We start from the raw sequence: 23,587 nt of genomic DNA on the forward strand, positions 1-23,587 counted from the left end.
ATAATTACGTAATAAGCATATAATATTTAACGACAATATAATTAAACAAAACAGTCTGTATTACCTCAGCTGTTTTACATCACTAAACAATAGGCTCTTGTTTAAGTATAATTTTACGCCTAATACATATATGTATATAAAAAGACATATGTCAAACTGCTAATTTATTAGTGCTAAAATAGTTATCACACAAAATTACCTGTAAAATGTATTTCGCAAAATTTGAAATATTTATTTTACTTTTCGTTGGAGTTAATGCTTACAATGGTAAGAGATGATTTTATTTTTATAATTTTGGTATTTAGACGTGAGAGCTGAACTTGCGGAAATGTAATAAAAACCGGGCAAAGCGCGGCCCGGACTCGCACACCGAGGGTTCCGTATATGGGAGGTCTTGAGCATTTTCTGTAATTCAGGCTTATCTTACCCAGAGCACTTTGATCTAATACCTCACTTGAACTAGCGGCTATTATTTTTTAAGATTTAGCCACAAATGTACTATTTTTAGATTTTTTCTGAACTAGTACTACCTGCAGATACTAGTTGCCAAATTTCATAATTCCAGGTTATTCGGAAGTAACCGATTAATTTCGATTCCCTTTATAGTGTCGAAATTCGCGGTTTTTTGCTATTTAAGGCTTTAACTACAAATATATAGTTTTCAAATTTTTCCTGAATTAGTCCTACCTTGATATTATTTCATTGAAAAAAAATTATTACAAAATTATATACAAATATAAGTTTTATACTTATAAATTTTAGCTTTTTTATATTTTTCCTTTATTTGTATTGTAAGTTCACACTTCGTGCCAAATTTCATAACTGTAGTATCGGGAAGTATCCTATAAGTGTATTTCATAGCACAGCGTGTCGCGCTTACACTCGCATATTTGTGTTGACTTTGAAGTTGACATGTTATAATTGTTTATATTTTTAGACTTGCCCTGTGCACAAGGTTATACCGATGATTCCGTAGTATGTGTGTGCAATGCCACGTACTGCGATACTATTACAAGAGAACATCTTTTACCTGGACAGTATATGTCCTATACCTCTTCAAGGGTAAGTAAGGATTATTTTCTAAAATAACAAAAGAAAGGTCTTTTTGTTTTCTAATATTAATGATATCCTACCATCTATCTATCTATAATCCATAAAAAGACTGAGAAGAAGAAGAATGTGTGGAGAAATATGTGCTCAAAAAAAGAGTTTTTAATTTTATTTTATGGGATACATGCATACAAACTATAAATGCTATAAAATTGCGTCAAATTATATTTGTAATATTTTTTCTTAATATTTTTATTTCCTCGCTCTAGTAACAAGGCAGAGAGCAGCGTTAAGTTCCTCCACTCAACATCTCTCAAAAAATTCGGGAAGTGGTGGGGGATACGGAGAGTGTTAACACTGGGTTCTCTCTGCCTACTGCGCTGAAATAAAAAAAAAATCACTCATTCAGTGCAACAAAGAAAATATTACATTGTTTTGGGTACGGAACTCTAAAAATAATAAACTCACTTTTATGAATGTTCATTCCATTTATTTCTAGTCAGGATTGCGGTTTAGCAAAACGAGTGGAGTTATACTGGATCATAAACATATATTAGGTAAATATTTTATTACATATATTTTTCTTCTAGCTTTACACTGTATCCCGCACATAGTAGCGTACGCACAGCGAAACTGGGGGCCTAGTGTTACGACACTCCGTTTCCATTAAGACACTTTCGTTCCCCACTTTCAGCCATAGTCTCGTGGTGCGGAGTTGAATTCCGCCGAATAGAAACCGAATCCACAACCACCTCTAGCATATGTCACACATATAATACATAAATATATTTCAATTATACAAAAGCATTCACTTCATAGGTAATGTATTCGACATGGTGCTACTGCTACAAACTGAAAGGATGTACCAGACTATTGAAGGGTTTGGTGGGGCAGTGACAGATTCTGCTGCCATGAACTGGAAAAGCCTTCCTCCCGCGGTGCGGCGCCAACTAGTAAAGTAAACGTGCATTTTTAGTTCTTCTTCTTTTCTACGGTTAGGGAGTATCAAACACCAATTCAATTTCCGGAAGATTGTATATAAATATGTACTTCCTTGATTTGATTGGACAAATGAGTTAGTTTTCGTTCTTCAACACGAAAAGTCCTTAAAATAGTAAAAATGTCTTAACGTTAACGACTTTTAGGTACTTTTTTTATTGTCACCATCTATATATATAAAAGGACTTGTCCTCACTGACTGAGGTAAGACGCGCGCACAGCCGTAACCGCTGATGGTAGAGACGTGAAATTTGGACAGATGTTTAATTTCGTAATCTGGACATCCACTAAGAAGGGATTTTGAAAAATTTTAACCTTAAAGGGGTGAACCAGGGGTTTAAAGTTTGTTTGTGTTTGTATGGATTTTTTTTTAAATCGCCACCGATTTTTATAAAATTTGAAATTTAGATTTTTAAAAGTATTTAATTGAACACGTATTTCGTGGTTTTGTAGAATTCTTCTCTTAAGGGTGCAAATAAGGGGTTGAAAGTTTGTATGAAAAAATCTTTAAATCGCCACCCATTATTATAAAATTTGAAATTTAGACTCTTAAAAATATTTAAATGAACACATGTTTCATGGGTTATTAGAATTCACCCTTAAATACGCAAGCGAAGCTGCGTGCGTCCGCTAGTCTTATTATATACAGTGAGGGGCAGTACCTGATACATTTCTTTTATATAAAAATTTATTATTTTTTAAATATAAATCTATAACTGTTTTTTTATTGAAGAACTTACTTTGGAGAACATGGTATCGAATACAACATGATCAGAGTCCCCAACGGTTCAACTGATTTTTCAACACGCCCATGGGCTTACAACTCTGAACCCGCCAATGATACAGCATTTACCAATTTTACTCTATCATACGAAGATAAAAATTACAAGGTTAGTTCGACTTCCTTTAATTTTTAAAAAATCTTTTACAAAAATATACAAAAATATGTTTAAAGTGTTATTTCACACACAAACCCGGAGTTAGGTTAAATCATATTTGAATAAGAAGACAACGATTTTTTTTTATTTTATTTATTTTATTTAGAAAATATGGCGACTGGTTGTCGCTATGAAAACTGTACTATCTGCATCAACATTTACTTTTTTGGTACATTTCTATTTTAGATACCCTTTATTAAAGAGATTTTAAACACATCTACTGATGTAGTAGAAATTGTAACCTCCACGTGGTCACCTCCAGATTGGATGCTAGAAGTAAACAGTCCAACCAATATGAAGAGCGTTAAGCCAGAATTTTATCAAGCGTATGCTGATTACCATTGCAAGTAAGTAAATAATTTTTAATATAATAACATTTTATATAACATACGTAGGATTTTAACCGTTTTATTTTAATAATTAGGAATTTAAAATACACGAATATACAATAAAGTAAAACATTCCAAGTCCGAAGACGGATAACACTCTAGGTTCGTACTCTAGTTTCGTTCTTTTTTATTTCTTCTGAGTTACGTACATAGAAAATTTAAAATATTTCTAAAAAAAATTGTAATATATATTTTTTAAAGATTTGCTGAACTTTATAAAAAGCAAGGCATAAATATATGGGGTATGGCGGCAGTTAACGAACCTATGACTGCTGTACACGCAGGAATTCTTAATGAAACAACTTTCTGGACTGGACCAGGCATGGTATGTTGCGAATATTACATATACAATACTAATTAAGCTTGAAAGAATCTACAAGCTAAACTAAAAGCCGTATAGTAAAAATAACAACCAATTTTTCCACATAATCTCCTAACAAGTAATTTATCTATATGATTTCTAAATTTAATCTTAGAGTTGCAAAAAAGTTAGACCATTTAAGTAATATCCACGCTTACTGCCGTATAACAGCGACGGAACCAACACTGCATTGTGCACACTGCAGCTAAGTCACAATTAACCCTGCCGGCAGCAATACGCATTTCCACATCCATCTCGTATCTTCCATCTCTTCTGAACATACTTCCCAAGTATAAAATTTCATTGAGTTGTTCTAATATCTTACCATTTACACTGATCTTACATTTTTTCTTCCGTCTAGCATTAATCCCGGCTATTACCAGGGCCTGCCTTCCTACTCAACCTACTCCACTTTGCACGGTCTTTTGCGTCCTCGGCGGTTAGACCATTGGCCCTGCATCACTGATCTTGCATTTCGTCCTTTCTATATTTCTTTCAGATACTAGAACCCTTGTCTTACACGCATTTACGTTTGGACCATTATTTTCACAGCCTTTTTTCAGTGTGATTCATTTTGATGATGAAATGACTTGCACTGCGTACAGCAGGCAATTTTGAAAATGTTTTTTTATTAATTAATTATTAATTTACACGTTTTAGGCGATTTTTCTAGGAGAGAACTTTGGACCGACAATAAGGAAATGTTCAGTAGAAAATATCAAGATCTTAGGAGTAGATGATCAAAGAATGGATCTACCTTTTTTATTAAATACCGTAAGTGAAGCTTCACTTGTCATAGTTGTCGCACGAATAAAATCCAACATTTTCTATGAAAGTTAAAGCCATTGCGAGGATATAATGTCTTCATAATTAGGCATATAGTGGAACGGAAATAACGGAGACTTAAGGACTCCTTTTCAATAAAATAAGTTGTCATCTTCACCAACAAAGAGTTTTGTATTTTGTAATAGTAGCAGGTACTTCCCCGTTACACACACCATTTTCCACCGAATTCTGGAGGCATTGCGTGTACCAGACCAAAGAAATGAAAATATTTAATTTTTTCGAGTCAGAATCGAACCGCCGACCTGTCACGTTTATAGTCGCACGGGTGTTCCCCGCGCCACCATTTACCTCTTAAAAGAGAAATATATCCTTTAAATTATATACTAAGATACATTTTATAGATTAATCAAATCCATTTTAATTTCAGATAGACTTTTATAACCCAAACATTCATAAATATTTAGATGGAATAGCTCTACACTTCTACACAGACATCTTTACCTCACCGGCAGTCATCGCCCGATCTATGAGTAGTTATCCGGACAAATTTGTTATAGTTACTGAAGGCTGTGTAGGTGAGAATAATTCAATTTAAATTATTTATTATAAAAATTGCAATAGTAAGAACCTTTATATCTGAAGAGAAAGAAATTAACGAATTAGCAAAGTTTTCGCAAGAAATGTCAAAAGAGATAAGGAAATTGGAAAATCTTAAAAAATATATTTACTTGATAATCATTTTCATCACTTTTCTTTCTATTATTTAAAAAAAAATGATTCGTCTTTGCGGGTGATTTTTTTTGCATAAGAGTTACTTACAGGACGTAGGTGCTCGCTAAGACGGGAATTTGCAATATTCGACTTCTAAGGGGTTGTTTTTGGGGTCGAAAGTTTGTATGAAACTTCGTTACTACAAATGCTAGGAGTCTCAAATTTTGCATGGACGTCACTTATAGAACTTAGGTACTCATGAAGACAAAAATTAATAGTAACGTAGTTCACGCAGGTGAAGCCGCGGGCGGGCCGCTAGTAATAATATATTTGTGACTTTTTAACTACAATAAATATTTTGGTCAGTTTTTTTATTATTTTTAGTATTTCCATACATATCCAACAGTTTAATTCTTATAATATTGTTTACTTCTAGGTACTTATGGTGAAAACGCCCACAAAGTAGTTCCAGGGTCTTGGGACAGAGCAAAAATGTACATCCGAGACGTCTTAGAGGTGAGGAAATGACTTTTTTTAACATGCAATATTAAAATGACCACTAAGTACTTAATGAATAAGAAGATACTAGCGGGTTCTTCGGGATGTAATTAAAATAATTAAGAGTTGTGTATCAGTTATGACATATTTTTCTAGACACATTTCATTCTGTGTGCTGGATTGTCATCCATCCTCTATGTCTAGAGGGGTAGACAGATGGAACCTAGTGTTAAGACACTCTGTTCTCATTTTTAGGCACTTCTGTTCCCCATTCCTATTTCCGCGGATTTCTGGAGGCATTGCTTGTTGAGTAACAGAACTCAAGGTCGCGTTTTGCCTCGCCGCCAGAGCGAAGAAATGAAAATATTAAACATTTCATTTCCTCGAGCGGGAATCGAACCCCCAACCTGTCGCGATCACAGTTCCTGAGGATAACGCATTTAATTAAGCAAACTCTTCAGTTTAAATAAAAATAGTATACTCCTATATACATTTTATTATGAATATCAATTTTCAGAATTTAAATTACAATGTAGTTGGGTGGATAGACTGGAATGTTTGCTTGAATGAGGAAGGAGGGCCGACTTGGACAGGAAACTATGTCGATGCACCGATCATAGTTGATGCGGCAAGGGAAGAATTCTTCAAGCAACCAATATATTACGCGTTCGGTCAGTTTTCAAAGTTCCTCCCTAGAGGTTCCAAGAGGATGAGGACTGTAAAAAAATTCCCAGCACCAGATCCTTACTTGGATATGTAAGTAATTTTCATTTTAAAGCCGTCGTGAACACGACAGAAGTGGATTCGATTCCCAATTCTGGAAATACATTGTTAATATTTTCATTTCTTCGCTCTGGTAATAAGGCAGAGCGCCGTGTTGAGTACCTCCACTCAACACGCAGTGCCTCGAAAATTCAGCAGAAAGTGGGAAACGGAGTGTCTTAACTCTAGGCTCTGTGTACCATTTCCCTATTTTTTTATCCATTTTCATTGACATCGTCGTATGGTATGGAGAGTTTCGATATAACTTGAAAAGAACTTGCGATTCAAATTTCAATACACGTAATTAATGTCCCTGTTTCTAAATATTTTTCTTGTCTTAATGTTTCATTCTATCCACGTAATTTTAAATTTTATTTTGTTGTGGTATTTTATAGTTATTATTATTATAAGAATTGAATACAACATTAATTAAATTATATTACTAACTAATGTACATTTATTATTATTATTTTCTTTTCGTTTTTCCAAGATATTGGTTTGTTTCAGTCAAGATATTGAGGCAATGGGACAGGAGTACTTTGACAACGTCGCTTTTCTGACTCCTCACGGTACAGCAGTTACTATTATTCATAACGAGTAAGTACTTACAATTCTTCATTACAAAGTAGATCTATGTTACTTCAAGATAAAAAGGAAAAAAAAGAGTTTTCTAGGCACTTTCTAAGATATTTATATATTATTTAAATTGAGACAACGACAGATCCCTGGGAATCCATTTACAATCGAGGAAATTGAATATTTAATATTTTCATTTCCTCGCTCTAGTCCTTTTACGAGGTTCCCTAGGTCTACTATGCTACATGTGAGATACAGAGTGAAGTTAGCAGAAAAGTGAAAATTACTTTTGCAACAGATATAATATAGCCTATCATTAACCCTATATACGTTCTGCAGAGCATTGCCTCAATCTGCATCAATAAACAATTATATATTATAGATTTCTCCTAACTTTAATATTTTCTTTCAAAGGGGCCCACAAAAGAAGGTTATGCTACGATTAAAAGAGAAAGTTATAATTGTGGAGCTGGAAGCAGAATCTATTACCACGATAGAATTTATCGTATGAGATTTATTTTCTAGTATTGAAATTGTATTTGAATGTTGAACAAGCCTTAAGTCAATAAATGTTGTTATTTTTAATAAATAACTTTTACTTACCTATAAACTAATTTAATTCTGACTGCACTAGGGTGAGTATTACACTAATTTAGCTAAACTTATTTTAGCTTTTTTTAAATTTTTATATTAATACTTTTCACAAGGAGAGGCATTCCTCGCTTTCAAGAAAGAAGAAAAAAGAAACAATTTTGCATGCATTCTTCATTGCTTTCTTTTCACGTCCTCGTAAGAATTTTGAAGAATAATTTCTTATTTCTCAAGCACTGTAAACGTTAGCTTTTTTGATAATGCATTTGTGAAAAATTGCTCTATTTCTCATTAAAATATTTATAATTTCAGCTTAAATAAAATAAATATACGTTCCTACATACCTATGTCGGGCTTTGTCATATTACAGTAAAGAACAAAATGTCTTAGGACTAGGTTAAACTAAAAAAACAATGATATACAGATATTTCCATGCATTTATTGTAATTCAAACACTAATTTACATTTCTCAATTGTGTAAACTTTATTATTACCTACATACATTCATCTACACAAGTATTTTAACTAGATTTATTAAATACATCAAGATGAAGTAAATCCACGGCAGATCGTAGAACAGATGACGCTCTCGACGCCATATTGGAACCGGATGCTGTAGAGGATGACCGAGAATGCTCTACCGGCTTTTCCGTTTCCCAAAAACTCAATGCAAATTTTAATTCCGCCCAAAATGCTTCTGATTGCGTCATCTGTAATTAAAATTTCTAGCAATAAATAGCTCTTTCGTTTTTCTTATCGAAATCCTGTATATAGATTGGTTATATATAAGAAAATGTATGGTAAAATATCGAAAGGCAAGTGAAGTGAACAAAAGTACTTTTCGATTACTATTTGTAAAACGCATAAATAACTGTTTTTTTAATTTAATAAAAATAATTAAAACTACACTTTTTAGTAGTGCAAAAGGGCCTTAAAAACATTTGCGATTGTTCACTTTCGATATACCTAAGGTTCATTTATATTTTTGTAGCAGTATAGGCAGTATAACCAAACTTGACGTATGGGTTAGTTGGTCAGAGCACCTGGACGGGTTCAAATCCCGCTGCTTTCAAATTTTTATATGTTTTCTAAACCGTAATTATACCTTTTGTTCGATGGCAACATCTCTAACGTGCCATAGGAATTCAAAGCCTCCCATAGCGGCAGCCATTCCGCAACCAATGCCTAATACAACGAACACACCACCAACATTGTCTACTCCCAGTTCGGCGGCTGCAGCGTCCTCTGTTACTTCTTCCGCCTAAAAAAGTAAGTTAGCTAAACCCATTTATAAAATACTAGCGACCCAAAATCGCCAAACCATCTTAAAAATATATCTTTAATACCATCCAGGCCATCTGAAATATGTATATTTGTTATAATAATATTTTTAAGATGGCCAAGTTTGTTATTTATGTATTTATTTAAACAAAATCAGTAGTTACTCTCAGTCCGTAACATAAAACAGCTAATTTTGGTTTCCTATCCTATAGTTGTGTAAATGTCTTGCACACTTACAGCACATGCATCCTCTTTAGGCACCATCCACCATCGATTTTTAAGTTCTACTAATTTTCCACTTTCTGCTAACTTTAAAACTGCATTGTCAACTGCCGTCCTATATGACGATTCTAAAAATCAAAATACATATAATAATTTAAAGTAAATTTCATATGTCCATTAAATTGTTTATTCGTTTTTTTCCTTAATTAAAAAAAATAAAAACTTAAACTTACCAAATGGCATGGCTATACCGTATCCCTTAGAATCGAGAGGACCACCAACTTGCATTAAGTCACAATGTCTTTCCAATTGATATTCAATAGCTGTGGATTCCATTAAATAAGCATACCCTCGTTTTCCTTTGAGTACTCTTTCTACACCTTCGTCATTGTTCAAGACAAAAACTGATGGTCGCGCTGACTCCATAGCTGCCCACATTTTTTGATACGTAGAATGATTGGATCGCTGGAGTAAAATAAATAAAATATAATTATTATATACAAAGACAAATATATTATTTACAAAAAACGCACACGCATTCACAATAATTAATCATGGATTCACCAGTACCAGTACCAGTGAAGACACCCTCACAGTAGTCATTGGTACCAGTACTGGTGCACCCGCACTCCATCAGTAGTAAAAATATAAGCGAATTCGACTGCTCATAAGCATTTATGAACATGATGATGATCATATGGCACAGACTTTGTAAACTTTTGACTTATAAATTAAATACACCAATACCTTGAAGAAAGAAGAAGTAGATCCTTTTTCTAAGGTTCCGTACTTGATCTTAGTTTGCGTTGCCAAATCTTCTGCACTTTTAATAGAATCGTCCATAGCCGCATTTGTAAGGAACGCTGCTAAATTAGCAGTATAAGATGAACACATTATTAAAGCAAAAAACCACCACATACCGCAAACCCATCTTGTTGAATAACCTCTGTTAAAATTAAAGATACATAGATTTTAATTATATTGCTATTAAATTGCTGCCATGGTTGCTGGTCACATAAGTTGGGCCTCTCCTGGCCCATTCTCAACCGACTAGGCTACTCACAAGGCTCTAGGCCCACATTTGTGGGTGGAAGCAATACCCCATGGTCAGAGGATCAAAACCCTGGCACCCTTTCTCCTCTCCACTTGAGAGAAGAAGACCACAGATCATAGTAAAGTAAGTGAAGATTTCTTTTTACTTTCCTTTCTGTAAGTGATGGTTGTGGGTTCCATCCGCGCTGGGAGAATATATAATTATTAATATATATAGATTATATTTGAATTATGTCAATTCTGGCGGATAAACGGAAACGAAAAGCCAGATTTCCACCATTTCGAAAAATTGACTGTGCGTGGGGAACTGAGTGTCTTTACATTAGGTTTTTTTACTGTAGCTTACAAAGAACAATGAAAGCAGCAAACATACTTAGGTAAAATATCAGATCCCTGTGTCATAATGGAACCCATAGTGAGCCAGCACGAGTTTTTAATATGCCAAATATTTTCCAATTCCTCTGGCGATTTATCACATGGATGAGGATTTTCCCAATCGTTTGGAGCTAGCCTGTAATTTAAAAGTAAATATTATATTACTTGCAAATTATGTTAACTGCTCTTAAACCAAATTCATCATATATCTATCCAGTAGAATATTTTTCAAAAATATATATAAACTTGAAATTTAGAATAAAGAATAATAATAAATACATGGTAATTTATATTATTCTCTTCTCGTTTATAATTCATTTTAAAACATTAAAATAAAAAACATGAACATAAAACAACATAAACCTACCTGGCTAATATATGCAATAATAAAGACACCATCAAATAAGCGGCGGCCATATAAATCCAAACGTCAACAGAAAATGGTTTTAAGAAGGAGAAAAGTTCGGGATCAGGGGGAGTCGGCTTGGAATATAAAATACTAATTCCTAAAGTCATGAATGGTGTTGTGAAGTCCACGGCAGTTCTTCTCTCATAAGTAATGGTTAAGTCGCATATTGCTAATTCGGCTTTCTGTAAATATATTGTATTTCTCTGTTAAATACGCGGCGTTGAATTCAGCAATTCAGCAAAAAGTGGAGAATAGAGTATTCTAAAAGGGACGAACTATCTCAACACTAGGTTCCCAAGTTTCTTCTGCCTACCATGCCTAGCATAAAGCTAAAAAAAGAAAATATAAGATAAGAAAAATTCTTCACGCCTTATCCCATAAAGTACTCGACCTTCACTTTCTACCCAAAATTTAAAACAGTGAGTTAATTATCTTGTCGGAGTGGAGATATGATAAAAATTAATTAACCAGAAAAGAGATCGAACCCACTAACATCACATTTACTATCTTTAAAAAATGCCTGTTATGCCTGTTATATATTTTATAGGTTTATTTACCCTCTCAAGAAGATGTCCAACTAGACCATCCCATTTCTTCGTATCTTTATTGTACGACCCGTAACCGTTTCCTGGTACAATTTCAAATTCATAGTTCAAATGCAACGTTTCCTTTAATATTTCGTGGATCAAATCCTTGGAGTAACCCTCATATCGATCATTTCCAGTCAAAACTTCACCATCTTTCGCACTCCTTTCAACTAAATATGGTGCTCCAATACGTGATACGACTCTAAAAGTTTTATTTTGCCATTTCTCTGCCAGCAAATCTGATACTTGGTCGGCTGATCTTGAATATTTGAAGCCAGATTCGGCAGTCCACTTAGCGATGCTATTGAAGCCGTTGTTAGACAGTTCCATTACTTCCACGTAGAAGTCTATACGTTCGCCTGTCACATTGTTTACTGCGACGCGGCCTGTTATACCTACAACAGGATTCTGAAAAATTATTAAAAATTAAATTACATCAACTTCACGCTGTATCCCGCACACAGTAGGGTAGGCAGAGGGAATTTGGTGTTAGAACACACCGATCCCCATTTACTGCTGAATTAAAGACGTATTGCGAGTCAGTATTGACTATTGTTGAGTGGCGGAGTTCAACGCCGCGCTTCGCCCTATAACAGAGTGAAAAAATGAAAAATATTAAATATTTCATTTCCTCGACTGGGAATCGAACACACAACCAATTGCGTTTACAGTCACACGCTTGTGCTGCGCCACGACCGATTTTTTTATATGTAATTAAGTATTATAAATTGTGTGTATTTGTCATTTTATTATATTTTTTGATATTAATGATTACGTTAGTTAATTATAAGAATGATTTACAATATTTCACTAGATACACATAACGTAATTACATGTTATATACCTCACGAGGCCAGTCGTCTGATGAAAAATCTCTTCAATTTTAAGCTATCGAATAATTTACGAAATATTTATTTATTTATTTATTTTATTAAGTTTACCAACGGCTCATACATTGTTACGTTTCAGTAAATCTAACTTAAAAGAGAAACTAAACTAACTACTTAAATATGTAGGGTTTCCCGAATAATTTATTTATTTATTTTACATTTTTTAAACATATAATTTTGTTATATACAAAGCAAAGCAGATCGTGCTAAGTGGAGTAGGTTAAAGCAGGAAGGCAGACCCTGGCATCATACGCCGGGACCAATGCCAGCAGGAGGAAGATGCTACATACAGTTAATAAATGACTATTGAATTCTTCTCCAATATCCCATTGTGCATCTGTATTACACTCAATTGGTTGCGCTTCTATTTTCAACTGGTCGGGAGAGTTTTTAATGGCATCTGTAATTAATCTTGCTGCATCACTCGCTAAGGCTGCCTCTACCTATAAATAATAATGATTACATATATGCTTATATAAACAACATAAATAAAAGAAGAGAGGAAGAGGAATTTAGGAAGAGGGAACCTGGGAATCTAGTATTAGAACACTGCGTTCCCATTAATACACTTCCGCCTTCTCTGGAGGAATTGCGTATTGAGTGGAGGTACTCAACGCTGCGCTGTGCCTTCATATTAGAGCAAAGAAATGAAAATATAAAAAAAATAATTCGCTCGAGGTAGTATCGAATACACAAAATCATTACTATTATAATCTTACATTTATCTCATGAGTTTGTGCAGGCACTTTAACATCCACCGGTGCCCTGGCCTTCCAGTCAGCGTGTGAGGAACTCGTTCTTGAATCGGAAGGATCAAATATCCTGAGGCACGTCACATTTGACAACCCACGTCTTAGCTCTTGTAAATCCAAAGTGTGGGCATCTATTGATGTCAGCACAAAGCTCTGAAACAATGAAATGACCAATTTTGTTCCAAAAGTCTGTACAAATATAACATTAATCTTTTTCAATAGATATTTTAATCTTACCATGTAATCTTCAAAGAATTTAACCTCATACGCTTGTCTTAAATAAGCAAATACTCTATCGGACGGACAGTCAATGATGACTCTGGTAGTTCCGTAGGCTTTCAGTGATTTAAATAATTGGCGGTTATCGCCATCGGGTATAAGTCTTCGTATAAACCATTTGTGACTCGGATCTGCGTGCTTTAAAATTTCTTGCAGTCGTATAAGCCCTGAAATATAGGAATTAAAAACGGAATAATGTTTTTTTTTTACTCGTATGAGGTCATCATATAATAGGAGGACAGTCGGCAAGGACACGAATGGGTAATTGTAAGCGCACCAGGTTCACCATTAATCCATGCCCACTCCAGTAAATAATATATTAAATATGTTATTATTTTGCTCTGGTGTCGAAATTTGCGGCGTTCAGCTTCACCACTCAATACCCAATGACTCCAGAATTCGGTGGAAATTGGGGAACGGGAGTGTCTTGGGAAGTGCACCAGGTTCCCTCTGTCTACCAAGCTATTAGTTATATGCTTCTGCCCCTGCGCCATGAGTCATTGCTAGACTCTTTGTATCTATTAATAAATTATATTTAATATATACGTGCATAATTATATGCTTATCTATACATATAAAATCGAAAGGTCACTCACTCATCACGAAATCTCAGAAACTACAAGTGCTAGGAATCTCAAATTTTGCATAGGAGTTACTTATAGGACGTAGGTGCTCGCTAAGACGAGAATTTGCAATATTCGACTTCTAACTGGTTGTTTTTGGGGTCGAAAGTTTGTAAGAAACTTCGTTACTACAAATGCTAGGAGTCTCAAATTTTACATAGACGTCACTAGAACGTAGTCATGGAGACAGAAATTAATAATAACATAGTTCACGCGGGTGTAACCGCGAGCGGGCCGCTAGTATATATATAAAATCGAAAGGTCACTCACTCATCACGAAATCTCAGAAACTACGAGTGCTAGGAATCTCAAATTTTGCATAGGAGTTACTTATAGGACGTAGGTGCTCGCTAAGACGGGAATTTGCAATATTCGACTTCTAAGGGGTTGTTTTTGGGGTCGAAAGTTTGTATGAAACTTCGTTACTACAAATGCTAGGAGTCTCGAATTTTGCATAGACGTCACTAGGACGTAGTCATGGAGACAGAAATTGATAATAACATAGTTCACGCGGGTGTAACCGCGAGCGGGCCGCTAGTATTTAATATAATTACATTAATAAGTTATATTTAATATATTTAAAAACCAGAAATATGCGCACACAAACACACATGGGGCATTTTTACTTTTTTTTTTTTTAAAGATTTAAATATGTATCTTTTTTTTCTAATAACATAATATTTAAATGATGTGTAGCTCTGTACTTAGATAATACTTATAAGTAGAAAACTTTAATTGGCTTTATTTTTTGTACAATTTTTTTTTATTAGTAGTTAATAATGCTGTTGTTTTCTGTATAATAAATAAATAAAATAAAAAATAAACAATTATATGCTTATAATAAATATATTCACCAACATGACCACTTACCATGTTCGTCGTCGTAAAGCAATGTATAGGTATTCCAATCGCTATCTTTTATATACAGTGCGACAGTTTTCGACAGTGCCGCTGCCTCGGGGTACAAGTTGATGCCAGGATAAATCTTTTGTTGCGTTCCCCTAACTGGAGGAGGGCGCCATATAGCCTAGGAAATCATTAAGTTACATAAAATTACAATATAAACGTATGTATTCTATGATCTCTACATGTCATCAATCACTAGTTAAATGGATATCGAGGGCATGTATGTAGATATGACCGATACAAATTTCTGCAAACTATAATAATGGGAAAAGTTTCTGGCTCTGAAGTCATGGCTAAGGAACATCAAGGAATGGATTGGAATTAAAACCGTCGTAGATTTGATTCATTTGGCCAGGGACAGGACTAAGTATGCGAAGTTGACTGCCAACCTTCACTAGTTGGAGAGGCACTTTAAGAAGAGAAGAAGAAGAAGTTAAATGGTTACATGTGGATTTAGTCTTTTCAGCACATATAGTATATAGTTTTAATTTCAAAAAGTTCTATCGAAAAGAATTAATCAATTAATTGGTCAATCAATCAGTCTATCAATCAAATTCGTTTGTTGTAAATGCAGTTATACTTACTTGTATATGGGGTACTTTAGCTGCACGACAGCGAGCTTCCACAACCGAAGCGGAAATAGCATCAGTCGGCCCGAATATAGCTATGACACCGGTACTTAATAATTTACAAGCTGGAAATTAAATTTATTGCGCATTAATAAAAATTGAGGTCGACATGGTGCAATGCCACAAGGGTGTGACTGTAACGCGACGGTTGTGGGTTCGATCACCACTCGAGGAAGTGAAATATTTATTTACCTTTATATTCCACTCAACACGCAATGCCTTCAGAATTCGGCAAAAAGTGGGGAACGGAGTGTCTTATCACTAGGTTCCCTCTGCCTACCCTGCTGTGTGCGGGTTACAGCGTGAAGCTGAAAAAAAATTAAAGAAGCTTTCTTCTTATCGCATGAGTAAAAGAGTAAAAGAGAGTTGTAAGTGTACCAAGAGTGATATAGTATTAATTCCTGTCTTCTTCGAAAAAAAAACCCTTAGAGTATCGGGGCTTCGCCTAGAAGTCTAAGGAGGTTCCCTCTGTAACTCTCCTACACGGGGAAGTGCTGTTTTTTATATACTGGCTACTCTGATATTTTTAAAATAATTATTTGTAACTTATCTTACCGGCCTTAGAAGCTGCAAAACTATCGCCATGTTCTACGTATTCAATTTTCATAACAAAAATATACTTGTCATCCTCTATCGAGGCTCGCGCGAGGGCTGAGGCGAAGGCCACTTCTGTGACTGTGTTTGGTGGTAGAATAACTCCTGTAAATAATTCCATTGTTGAAATATTTGGGGGTAGAAAAATATTTTTTATCAAATACAAGTATGGTTTGACCTACTCTGCTATGTGCGGGAAACGGTATGTGAAGCTAAAAAAGGTAAATATATTTTTTTAAAGATTATATTGTATTAAATAAAATTGATATACTCGTAAAGCTGATTTATTATTTATTTATTTTAATTAAAAATTCTATTTACCATTTGATACACACTATGCTATAACATACGTAACGTACCTATGTTTATTGTCGTTTTAAGAGATTCTATATTTCGAAAGGCACCTCTCACATCTTTGGTGATCATTAATACTAGAAGCGTTGCCCAAAGTCCTGAAAAAATTAATTAACTTCTTTAGATATATCATTTTGTGAAAAATTCTGCAAAACTTATTATAAGTAACATTTTATGGATTGATTTATTATTTATTCATATTTGAGCCCCCCTCAAATATGGGGGGGGCACAAAGTGCGATTGTAAACGCGATTAGTTGATTTCTCTTATTGGAATAAATAGCTTAGCAGTTCGCAGATTTACAACCATAACATACAAGAATATGTAAAAATAAAGCGACTTAAATAACGGCAACATATTATAAAACATTAAATAAATATTAATGAATAGGTAAATATTATTATACGCACCTCGCATTGTTGTATTTAACATGCCTTTTTTTTCATATAGGCACACACTTTTTACTTTAAACTTCAGTATATCAATTTTAATGATATTAACATTTTTCTTATATATTTTAAACTTATAATTGCCTAAAGCTTTATTCTTATATTATTATTTTTTATTGTATACAATGAGAACGGATGCCCAGCGGGCGCTCGTAGCCAAACTATTTACTGCTCTTAGTTCGACACACATTATCACCTTCGCCAAGTTTATTTATTACCTGCTTTTATTAACGATATGATTTATTTCTAAATAATATTTAAACATTGCTTTTTTTCTTTCATAAAAAAAATATTGGAGCCGTCGTAGCGCAGTCGTACAAGGGTGCAACTGTAACGCTACGGCTATGGGTTCGATTCCAACTCGAGGAAATGAAATATTTATTAACATTTATATTTTATTTCTTTGCTGATATGGAGCAAAGAGCGGCGTTGTGTTCCGCCAATCAACACGCAATGCCTCCAGAATTCGGTGGAAGTGGAGAACGCAGTGTCTTAACATTAGATTCCCTCTGCCTTCCATGCTGTGTGCGGGATATAGGTCAAAGCTGATTATTATGAGTTTGATATTTGATTCGGTGCCTGGTGGTAAAAAATAGCCAATTCAAATTCAACATCAATTTTATCTTGAGTTTTTAGAAAGGTAGATAAAGGAATTATTATGATTTATCATTAATATTTTGTTATTTTTAATATAACATTATTTCCTTACTTTATTTGATCTACTTTCAGACATTATTATTGTTCACTTCCTCATTAATAAATTTAGTAAGTATCAATTTTCAATGAGTCAATCACAAAAACGTCGGTTTTTAAACGTTAATATATAAAGAGTTCGATTCCCACTCGTAGGACTAAATTGTTTTCATTTCTTCGCTCTGGTACTGGTAAGACTAAGTGCGGCTTCAATTCCGCCATTCAAATATTGAACGGAGTGTCCTAGCACTAAGTTCCTCTTCCTAACGCGAAGCTAAAAGAAATATACAATGAAAAGATCTCTATTACTTTGAAAAACACTTGATAACCAACAATTTTATGGTCGATTCCATAATAAACGAGACGTCAGTAGTAATAGAGCGAGCAGGTGACCTGACTGTGCCATTGCCAATGGACTACTTGGCGTATATCCCAACAGTGTCTAACGTAAGTGTATTTATTATTAGTGCCATTTATTCTAATTACCCGATTGCACGGTGCGAAGGAGGGTAATGTATTTATCAGTGTGCATATATTTTTTTCATTTAAAGATTTTACAGGTACCGTTTGAAGCTATTTTTTTAATACCTCGGCAATAGTAAAAATTATATTTATGTTAAATATCATTTTTCATTTATACATATTATAGGGGATATGTCAGCTTTACGCTGTATTCGCCACACAGCAGGGTAGGCAGAGGGAACCTAGAACTAAGATACCGTTCCCCACTTTCTGCTGAATTCTGGAGGCATTGCGTGTTCAGTGGCAGAATTCAACGCCGTGCTTTGCCTCGACACCAGAGCAAAGAAATGGAAATATTAGCGTAAATAAATATTTCACTTAAGGGATATGAGATGAACAAATAAAAAACAAATTTAAAAAATCTATGATTAATTTTAATTACTATAGATAGAGCAGATTCTGCAATATTTTGAAAAATATATGCTATAATAAAGCTAGCTTACTACCGAAAGGCGTAGCGAGGCGATCAAAAGCTGTAAATGCTTAATATATTTGGCACATTTTATAATTACTACTTGAGTATTATTTTAGTAAAATTATTTATTAATTTTACTAAACAATATGTAATATTAAACTAGGCATGGTTCTATGGTAGCCATTCAGCATCAGAATCTAAGTTGCGTATCGGTTGTGTTGGTGTTTCTGTTAAATCTTCCTTGCTGCTTGCTACCTTGTGATATACTTTTTTACCAGCTTTTACTACGTATTCCACGCCATCAGCTGTAAAGAATAATAATAAGAATAGGTTTTTATTTAATTTGTTACAAAGGATTAATTAATCTATACATACATATAATACGAGAATGTATGAACTTTCTTATACACATTATCGTTAGATTTGTTGAAGATATTATTCTTAAGCTATATAGTTAATTTTAATTTAATCTCATTTATAACTTGAATTTTCATTGTAAAAAATAAAACATACCAATAGCGCCTCCAGTTTTCCTAACCGCTTCTCCAATGTTGTGAGATGAGAATGTCTCAGGGTCAATATTGATGTTTACACCATTTGCTGTTCCATTGGGATGTTTGGGACATTCAGTTTGTGAAATTATGGATAGATCATATGGATCTACACCGTAGGATGATAACTTAGTACGCATCTGTGAACGTAAATAAAATTGATTGCTATTCAGAAATGATAATATTATATACATTTAATTCTGTATACTCCTCCCTGCCACGACGACCTCAATATTTATATATTGATTAAAACATATTTGTTCGTTCTCCTGTACAAGATACATTTGTACTGGAAAAAAGAATGTCTTAACACTAGGTACCATCTGCCTACCTTGCTATATGCAGGATACAGCAAGAAGCTCTTTTGAAAAAAGAAACATTGGCATTAAAATGATACAATTGAAACATGAGTCCAATCTCAGTCACTTATATCATAAACCCTCATTATATTTAATTTTTTAAACTACATAGTTATGTTATTAGCAGGAAAGTACCATTTATCTAATAAAAGACGAGGAGACAGATAAATATACCTAATAGCCTATAGGCATACGTTGGACCATTGGTATCGTAACAAGTAAGAATATAGGGAGCAGCAATAATTAAAATAATATGTATTTGAAATTGGCATAATATTGCTCAAGTAACCGTAAAGACAGCCTTGTTTTTTTAGATGTTTTCCTGATTCAAATAACAAATCAAAATATTTCCTATGCTGAGTAATAACTAAACTGGATACTGACCTTGTCGATGTACATTTTATCTAATTCCTTATTTCTTGATAGAATAGTGGCAGAGTGCCGGTTTGCGAAGGCTAATTTTTGACAAGTGAATATGGCAGCGTAAGTACTGTAATCTGTCGCCATCACAGTATAGCTAGCGGAGCCTGCCACACCTTGAAAAAATAATATATACTTTTTGAAAATTGTTAATTATTATGTAAATGCCGACGCCGGTATACGAGTATAAACTATTATCATTAAATCCAAATAAAGTATTGAATGATAATAAAAATGTTAAAATCTAATAAAATATCTTTATGCAAAGTTAACCGCCACCAATTGTATCGTACTATTAGTTATTGTTAAAAAAAAAAAAGAGGTTGCCTGTAAGAAATCACTTATAGTGGATAAGGCCGCCTATGCACTGTATCTAAATTAAAAATTTAATTGTATTTACTTTGTGCAATAAAGTGTTTTGATTTGATTTGATGTTATTGAAACTTACTCAGTGGAAATCGTACTTTCATTCTTCCAGGGACAGCAGAGTCAGGAACAGTTAAGATGCCAGTATATCTAAGAGAAGGAATTATATACATTACAATGAAATTTAAAATTATAAAAAAATTATAATAATTTAATGACATAATTTACCTATAGTCATGTTCTAATGGTGTAAGTCCCAGGATAAAATGTTGAGATAATTGTTCTAGTTGATATCTACCTGGCTCGTCGGTTCTAGTGAAATTGTAGGTGATACAATGTGAGGCTGTCGATGTTTTTTGAATCACATACCATACACCCAGCATCTGTAAGTGTAAATCAATAATATTCTTTCAATTCAAAAATTAAACACATATTGTAACTATACAAAGATCACTACAAAAGATGTTCCTATTACTCACTCAGTAATCACAAAGCTAAGTAGAAACTATAATTATATTTAATTTTAGTTCAAATTCTCATGTTATTGAACAATTCGTTAAAGATAAATAAAAAATAACTGTTTTGGAATTGGAATCTTTGACGAAGTCGGGAGATAGCCAACTAATGATATTATATCGAAAATTAGAGCAATTGTTATTCTTTGTTTTCATTTATGCTAAAATTCAGCAAAAACATCAACAAGTGCGGATTAAATTACTTATTATGTTTTCATAATACGTTTGTGAGTCGAGTTCATGAATGTACTTAAGTTATCAGTTTATCACTTATACTGAGAAGGGTCAAGCTACCCGGGCGTTTGTTTACAGTAATATTTGTGGTAGCTAATTTCAATTATTATCTCTGTAGTTGAGTTATGTTTCAAACAAAAAATGCTGTTTCTTTAATCTATTATATATTTTATGCTTTTAACATGTTTTATTGTCTTGAGTAAAAATAAACAGATAAAACAACTTTATTTGTCAATATTCTAAGGTCCTTAAGGTCAAGTACAAATAGATAATACGATAGAATTGAGTATTTTTGTAGATTTAAAGCAATAAGCAGATATATGTAGATGAATACTAAAGTAATTACTAAGCTCGCTGAGCTTACCACGTAAGTGGAGCAGGTAAAATAAACAAAGCAATATTTAATACCATAATAACAATGAAAACTTACCTGATTCATATCAAATCCAGGCATGGGTTCTACCACAGGACATGTTCCCAAGTGATAGGTATGAGACATTACATTTCCACATACAGCCAGGACGGCTAGAATGGATAGACGTAACATTTTTTCCAATAACTTAATTTAATAAATCACGGCACAAGCGTTCGACGCTCCACAGCTTCAACTCAACTGACCTGTTAGACGACTGTGAGACACTTATATGTACTTAAGATGTGAATCCATAGTATAACCAAAGCAAATTAGTCATAAAAAGATCTGAGAACACATAATTAAAAATTTATAAACAATTACCTGTATTTATTATTTTAATTAAAAAAAAATTGTAACTGTATTCGTTGTAAAAATCGCATTTGAATATTAATCGCTCATTTAAGTTATATTTAAATTTAAATGTAAAGCTTATTTAATGAAAGGTAAATATTTCCAGCTGTTTGGTAATTAATCTAAAAAGATAAAGGTGTGACTTAACTCTTAGTATTCACTGACTGATCACCGCTAAGAACACAAGATATATGAAGATATATAAAAAAAATATTACGCTTACGTCGGTGGTTGATTGTTTTTAGTGTCAGTCAAACGACGTAGAGTGAGTAATCTGTTTCCTAGTAATGTTTATTGAATATGCTCTGAGGAAGATAGTTGTTAGTAAAGAAAAAGAAATTGACCCCTATACGTGAATATTCTGTTAAAAGTACATACATACCTATATATTTTTTACATATGTACTTCTAACTATTTTATCTATATACAGGGTGAGTCATATTGAACTTTCCGGTTTTGGAAGGACGTTGCACGAAGAAGGGAAGGAGTAGAAGGGTGGGGATGGTGTCATTAGACGCGCCATGACATGCAGTTTTAGTGTGAGCAATGGCTTGGTCGGGACAACATCGTGCGTTCGTAGTTGAAGAGTTTATTAAAAATGGCGGCTCCGTGATCACAACACAGCGTGCGTTCCGTTTACATTTTGCTATTGGTCGACGTGATCCCATTCCCACTGGACCAACAATCAGAAATTGGGTATCAAATTTTAGAGCAACATCATCAGCATTAAAAACAAGACCACAAGGCCGAATTAGGACGTCAACGTCAGCGGAAAACGTGGATAGAGTGCGGGCTTCAATTCAACAATCCCCTCGGCGTTCTGTTCGGAAACATGCCGCTTCACTAGGATTATCTTTCAGTAGTGTCCGCAGAATACTGCATAGAGACCTTAAATTTCACCCATACAAGATTCAGGTAGTGCAAGAATTAACAGTTAGAGACTTAGACACACGAACAAATTTATGCCGCGACATTCAGCAGATCCCCCGCACTGCTGTTTTGATCTTCAGTGATGAGGCACATTTTCACCTCGCCGGAACTGTCAACAAACAGAATTTTCGATACTGGGCTGAGAATAACCCACGAAACCTACACGAACGACCACTTCACAGCCCTCGAGTGACAGTGTGGTGCGCTATTGCAGAGTTTGGTGTGTGGGGTCCCTATTTTTTTGAAGAAGATGGTCAAGTCGTCACAGTTACCTCTGCTCGGTATTGCGACATGCTTGAAACTTTTCTGAAACCGAAATTGGAGGAATTAACGCAGAATCATGACAACGATAACATCTGGTTCCAACAAGATGGTGCTACAGCCCATACATCCAGGCGTTCAATGGAAATCCTGCGACAAATGTTTCCCGGTCATCTCATTTCTTTGCGAGGTGACGTTGGGTGGCCGCCGAGATCACCTGATTTAACCCCCTGCGATTTCTTTCTCTGGGGTTACCTGAAGGAAAAGGTGTACACGCATCGTCCCCGAACCATCGATGAACTGAAGGCTGCAATCACGGAAGAAATCAATGCTATTCCGCTGAATATGACTCGACGAGTAATGGACAACTTCCGGGAAAGGCTTCAGCAGTGTGTGGTCAATGGAGGTAGACATTTACAGGATATCATTTTTAAAACCAACTAAATTAAAACTGCATGTTATGTGCTTTCAAACAATAAAATAATTTTTAC

The 23,587-nt window shown here is 34.2% G+C and overlaps 3 protein-coding genes across 3 annotated transcripts; 1 reads left to right on the forward strand and 2 right to left on the reverse strand.

Moving 5' to 3' along the window:
* Positions 1-939: 939 nt before the first annotated feature.
* LOC146540323 (lysosomal acid glucosylceramidase-like) lies at positions 940-7,621 on the forward strand. Its single transcript, XM_085201990.1, has 11 exons — positions 940-1,062; positions 1,550-2,008; positions 2,783-2,939; positions 3,174-3,334; positions 3,578-3,701; positions 4,398-4,511; positions 4,951-5,098; positions 5,671-5,750; positions 6,250-6,488; positions 7,002-7,091; positions 7,485-7,621. Exons 2-11 carry the CDS (start codon positions 1,884-1,886, stop codon positions 7,579-7,581), a joined length of 1,335 nt encoding a protein of 444 aa, XP_085058116.1. The 5' UTR covers positions 940-1,062; positions 1,550-1,883; the 3' UTR covers positions 7,582-7,621.
* Positions 7,622-8,078: 457 nt separating this feature from the next.
* LOC146540324 (glutamate receptor ionotropic, kainate 2-like) lies at positions 8,079-17,214 on the reverse strand. Its single transcript, XM_085201011.1, has 16 exons — positions 17,026-17,214; positions 16,621-16,713; positions 16,223-16,366; positions 15,623-15,732; positions 15,003-15,159; positions 13,468-13,676; positions 13,198-13,383; positions 12,769-12,921; positions 11,559-11,996; positions 10,960-11,183; positions 10,591-10,728; positions 9,912-10,110; positions 9,398-9,629; positions 9,180-9,292; positions 8,767-8,922; positions 8,079-8,371 (listed from the first exon to the last, which is right to left on the reverse strand). Exons 1-16 carry the CDS (start codon positions 17,045-17,047, stop codon positions 8,183-8,185), a joined length of 2,763 nt encoding a protein of 920 aa, XP_085057137.1. The 5' UTR covers positions 17,048-17,214; the 3' UTR covers positions 8,079-8,182.
* A 1,417-nt stretch (positions 17,215-18,631) lies between these two features.
* LOC146540325 (apolipoprotein D-like) lies at positions 18,632-21,766 on the reverse strand. Its single transcript, XM_085198339.1, has 6 exons — positions 21,570-21,766; positions 20,619-20,773; positions 20,473-20,540; positions 19,989-20,140; positions 19,208-19,385; positions 18,632-18,999 (listed from the first exon to the last, which is right to left on the reverse strand). Exons 1-6 carry the CDS (start codon positions 21,684-21,686, stop codon positions 18,866-18,868), a joined length of 804 nt encoding a protein of 267 aa, XP_085054465.1. The 5' UTR covers positions 21,687-21,766; the 3' UTR covers positions 18,632-18,865.
* Positions 21,767-23,587: the final 1,821 nt, after the last annotated feature.

This window comes from Heliconius melpomene, chromosome 2 (genome assembly GCF_056956725.1).
Source record: "Heliconius melpomene rosina isolate 202511_hmr_F chromosome 2, ASM5695672v1, whole genome shotgun sequence".
NCBI classification, from domain to species: Eukaryota; Metazoa; Arthropoda; class Insecta; order Lepidoptera; family Nymphalidae; genus Heliconius; species Heliconius melpomene.

Excerpts from the sequence above, each read along its gene's own strand:
- LOC146540323 (XM_085201990.1), top strand. The coding sequence starts at position 1,884 with ATGGTGCTACTGCTACAAACTGAAAGGATGTACCAGACTATTGAAGGG. Across the intron at positions 2,009-2,782 it reads GTGCGGCGCCAACTAGTAAA|AACTTACTTTGGAGAACATG; the intron begins GTAAACGTGCAT and ends TTTTTATTGAAG. Across the intron at positions 3,335-3,577 it reads TATGCTGATTACCATTGCAA|ATTTGCTGAACTTTATAAAA; the intron begins GTAAGTAAATAA and ends TATTTTTTAAAG.
- LOC146540325 (XM_085198339.1), bottom strand. The coding sequence starts at position 21,686 with ATGTTACGTCTATCCATTCTAGCCGTCCTGGCTGTATGTGGAAATGTA. Across the intron at positions 19,386-19,988 it reads ATAAAATGTACATCGACAAG|ATGCGTACTAAGTTATCATC; the intron begins GTCAGTATCCAG and ends TTACGTTCACAG. Across the intron at positions 19,000-19,207 it reads GAAAACTGGAGGCGCTATTG|CTGATGGCGTGGAATACGTA; the intron begins GTATGTTTTATT and ends TATTCTTTACAG.
- LOC146540324 (XM_085201011.1), bottom strand. The coding sequence starts at position 17,047 with ATGTTAAATACAACAATGCGAG. Across the intron at positions 13,677-15,002 it reads GCTTTACGACGACGAACATG|GGCTTATACGACTGCAAGAA; the intron begins GTAAGTGGTCAT and ends CCTATATTTCAG. Across the intron at positions 9,293-9,397 it reads CGGTATAGCCATGCCATTTG|AATCGTCATATAGGACGGCA; the intron begins GTAAGTTTAAGT and ends TTTGATTTTTAG.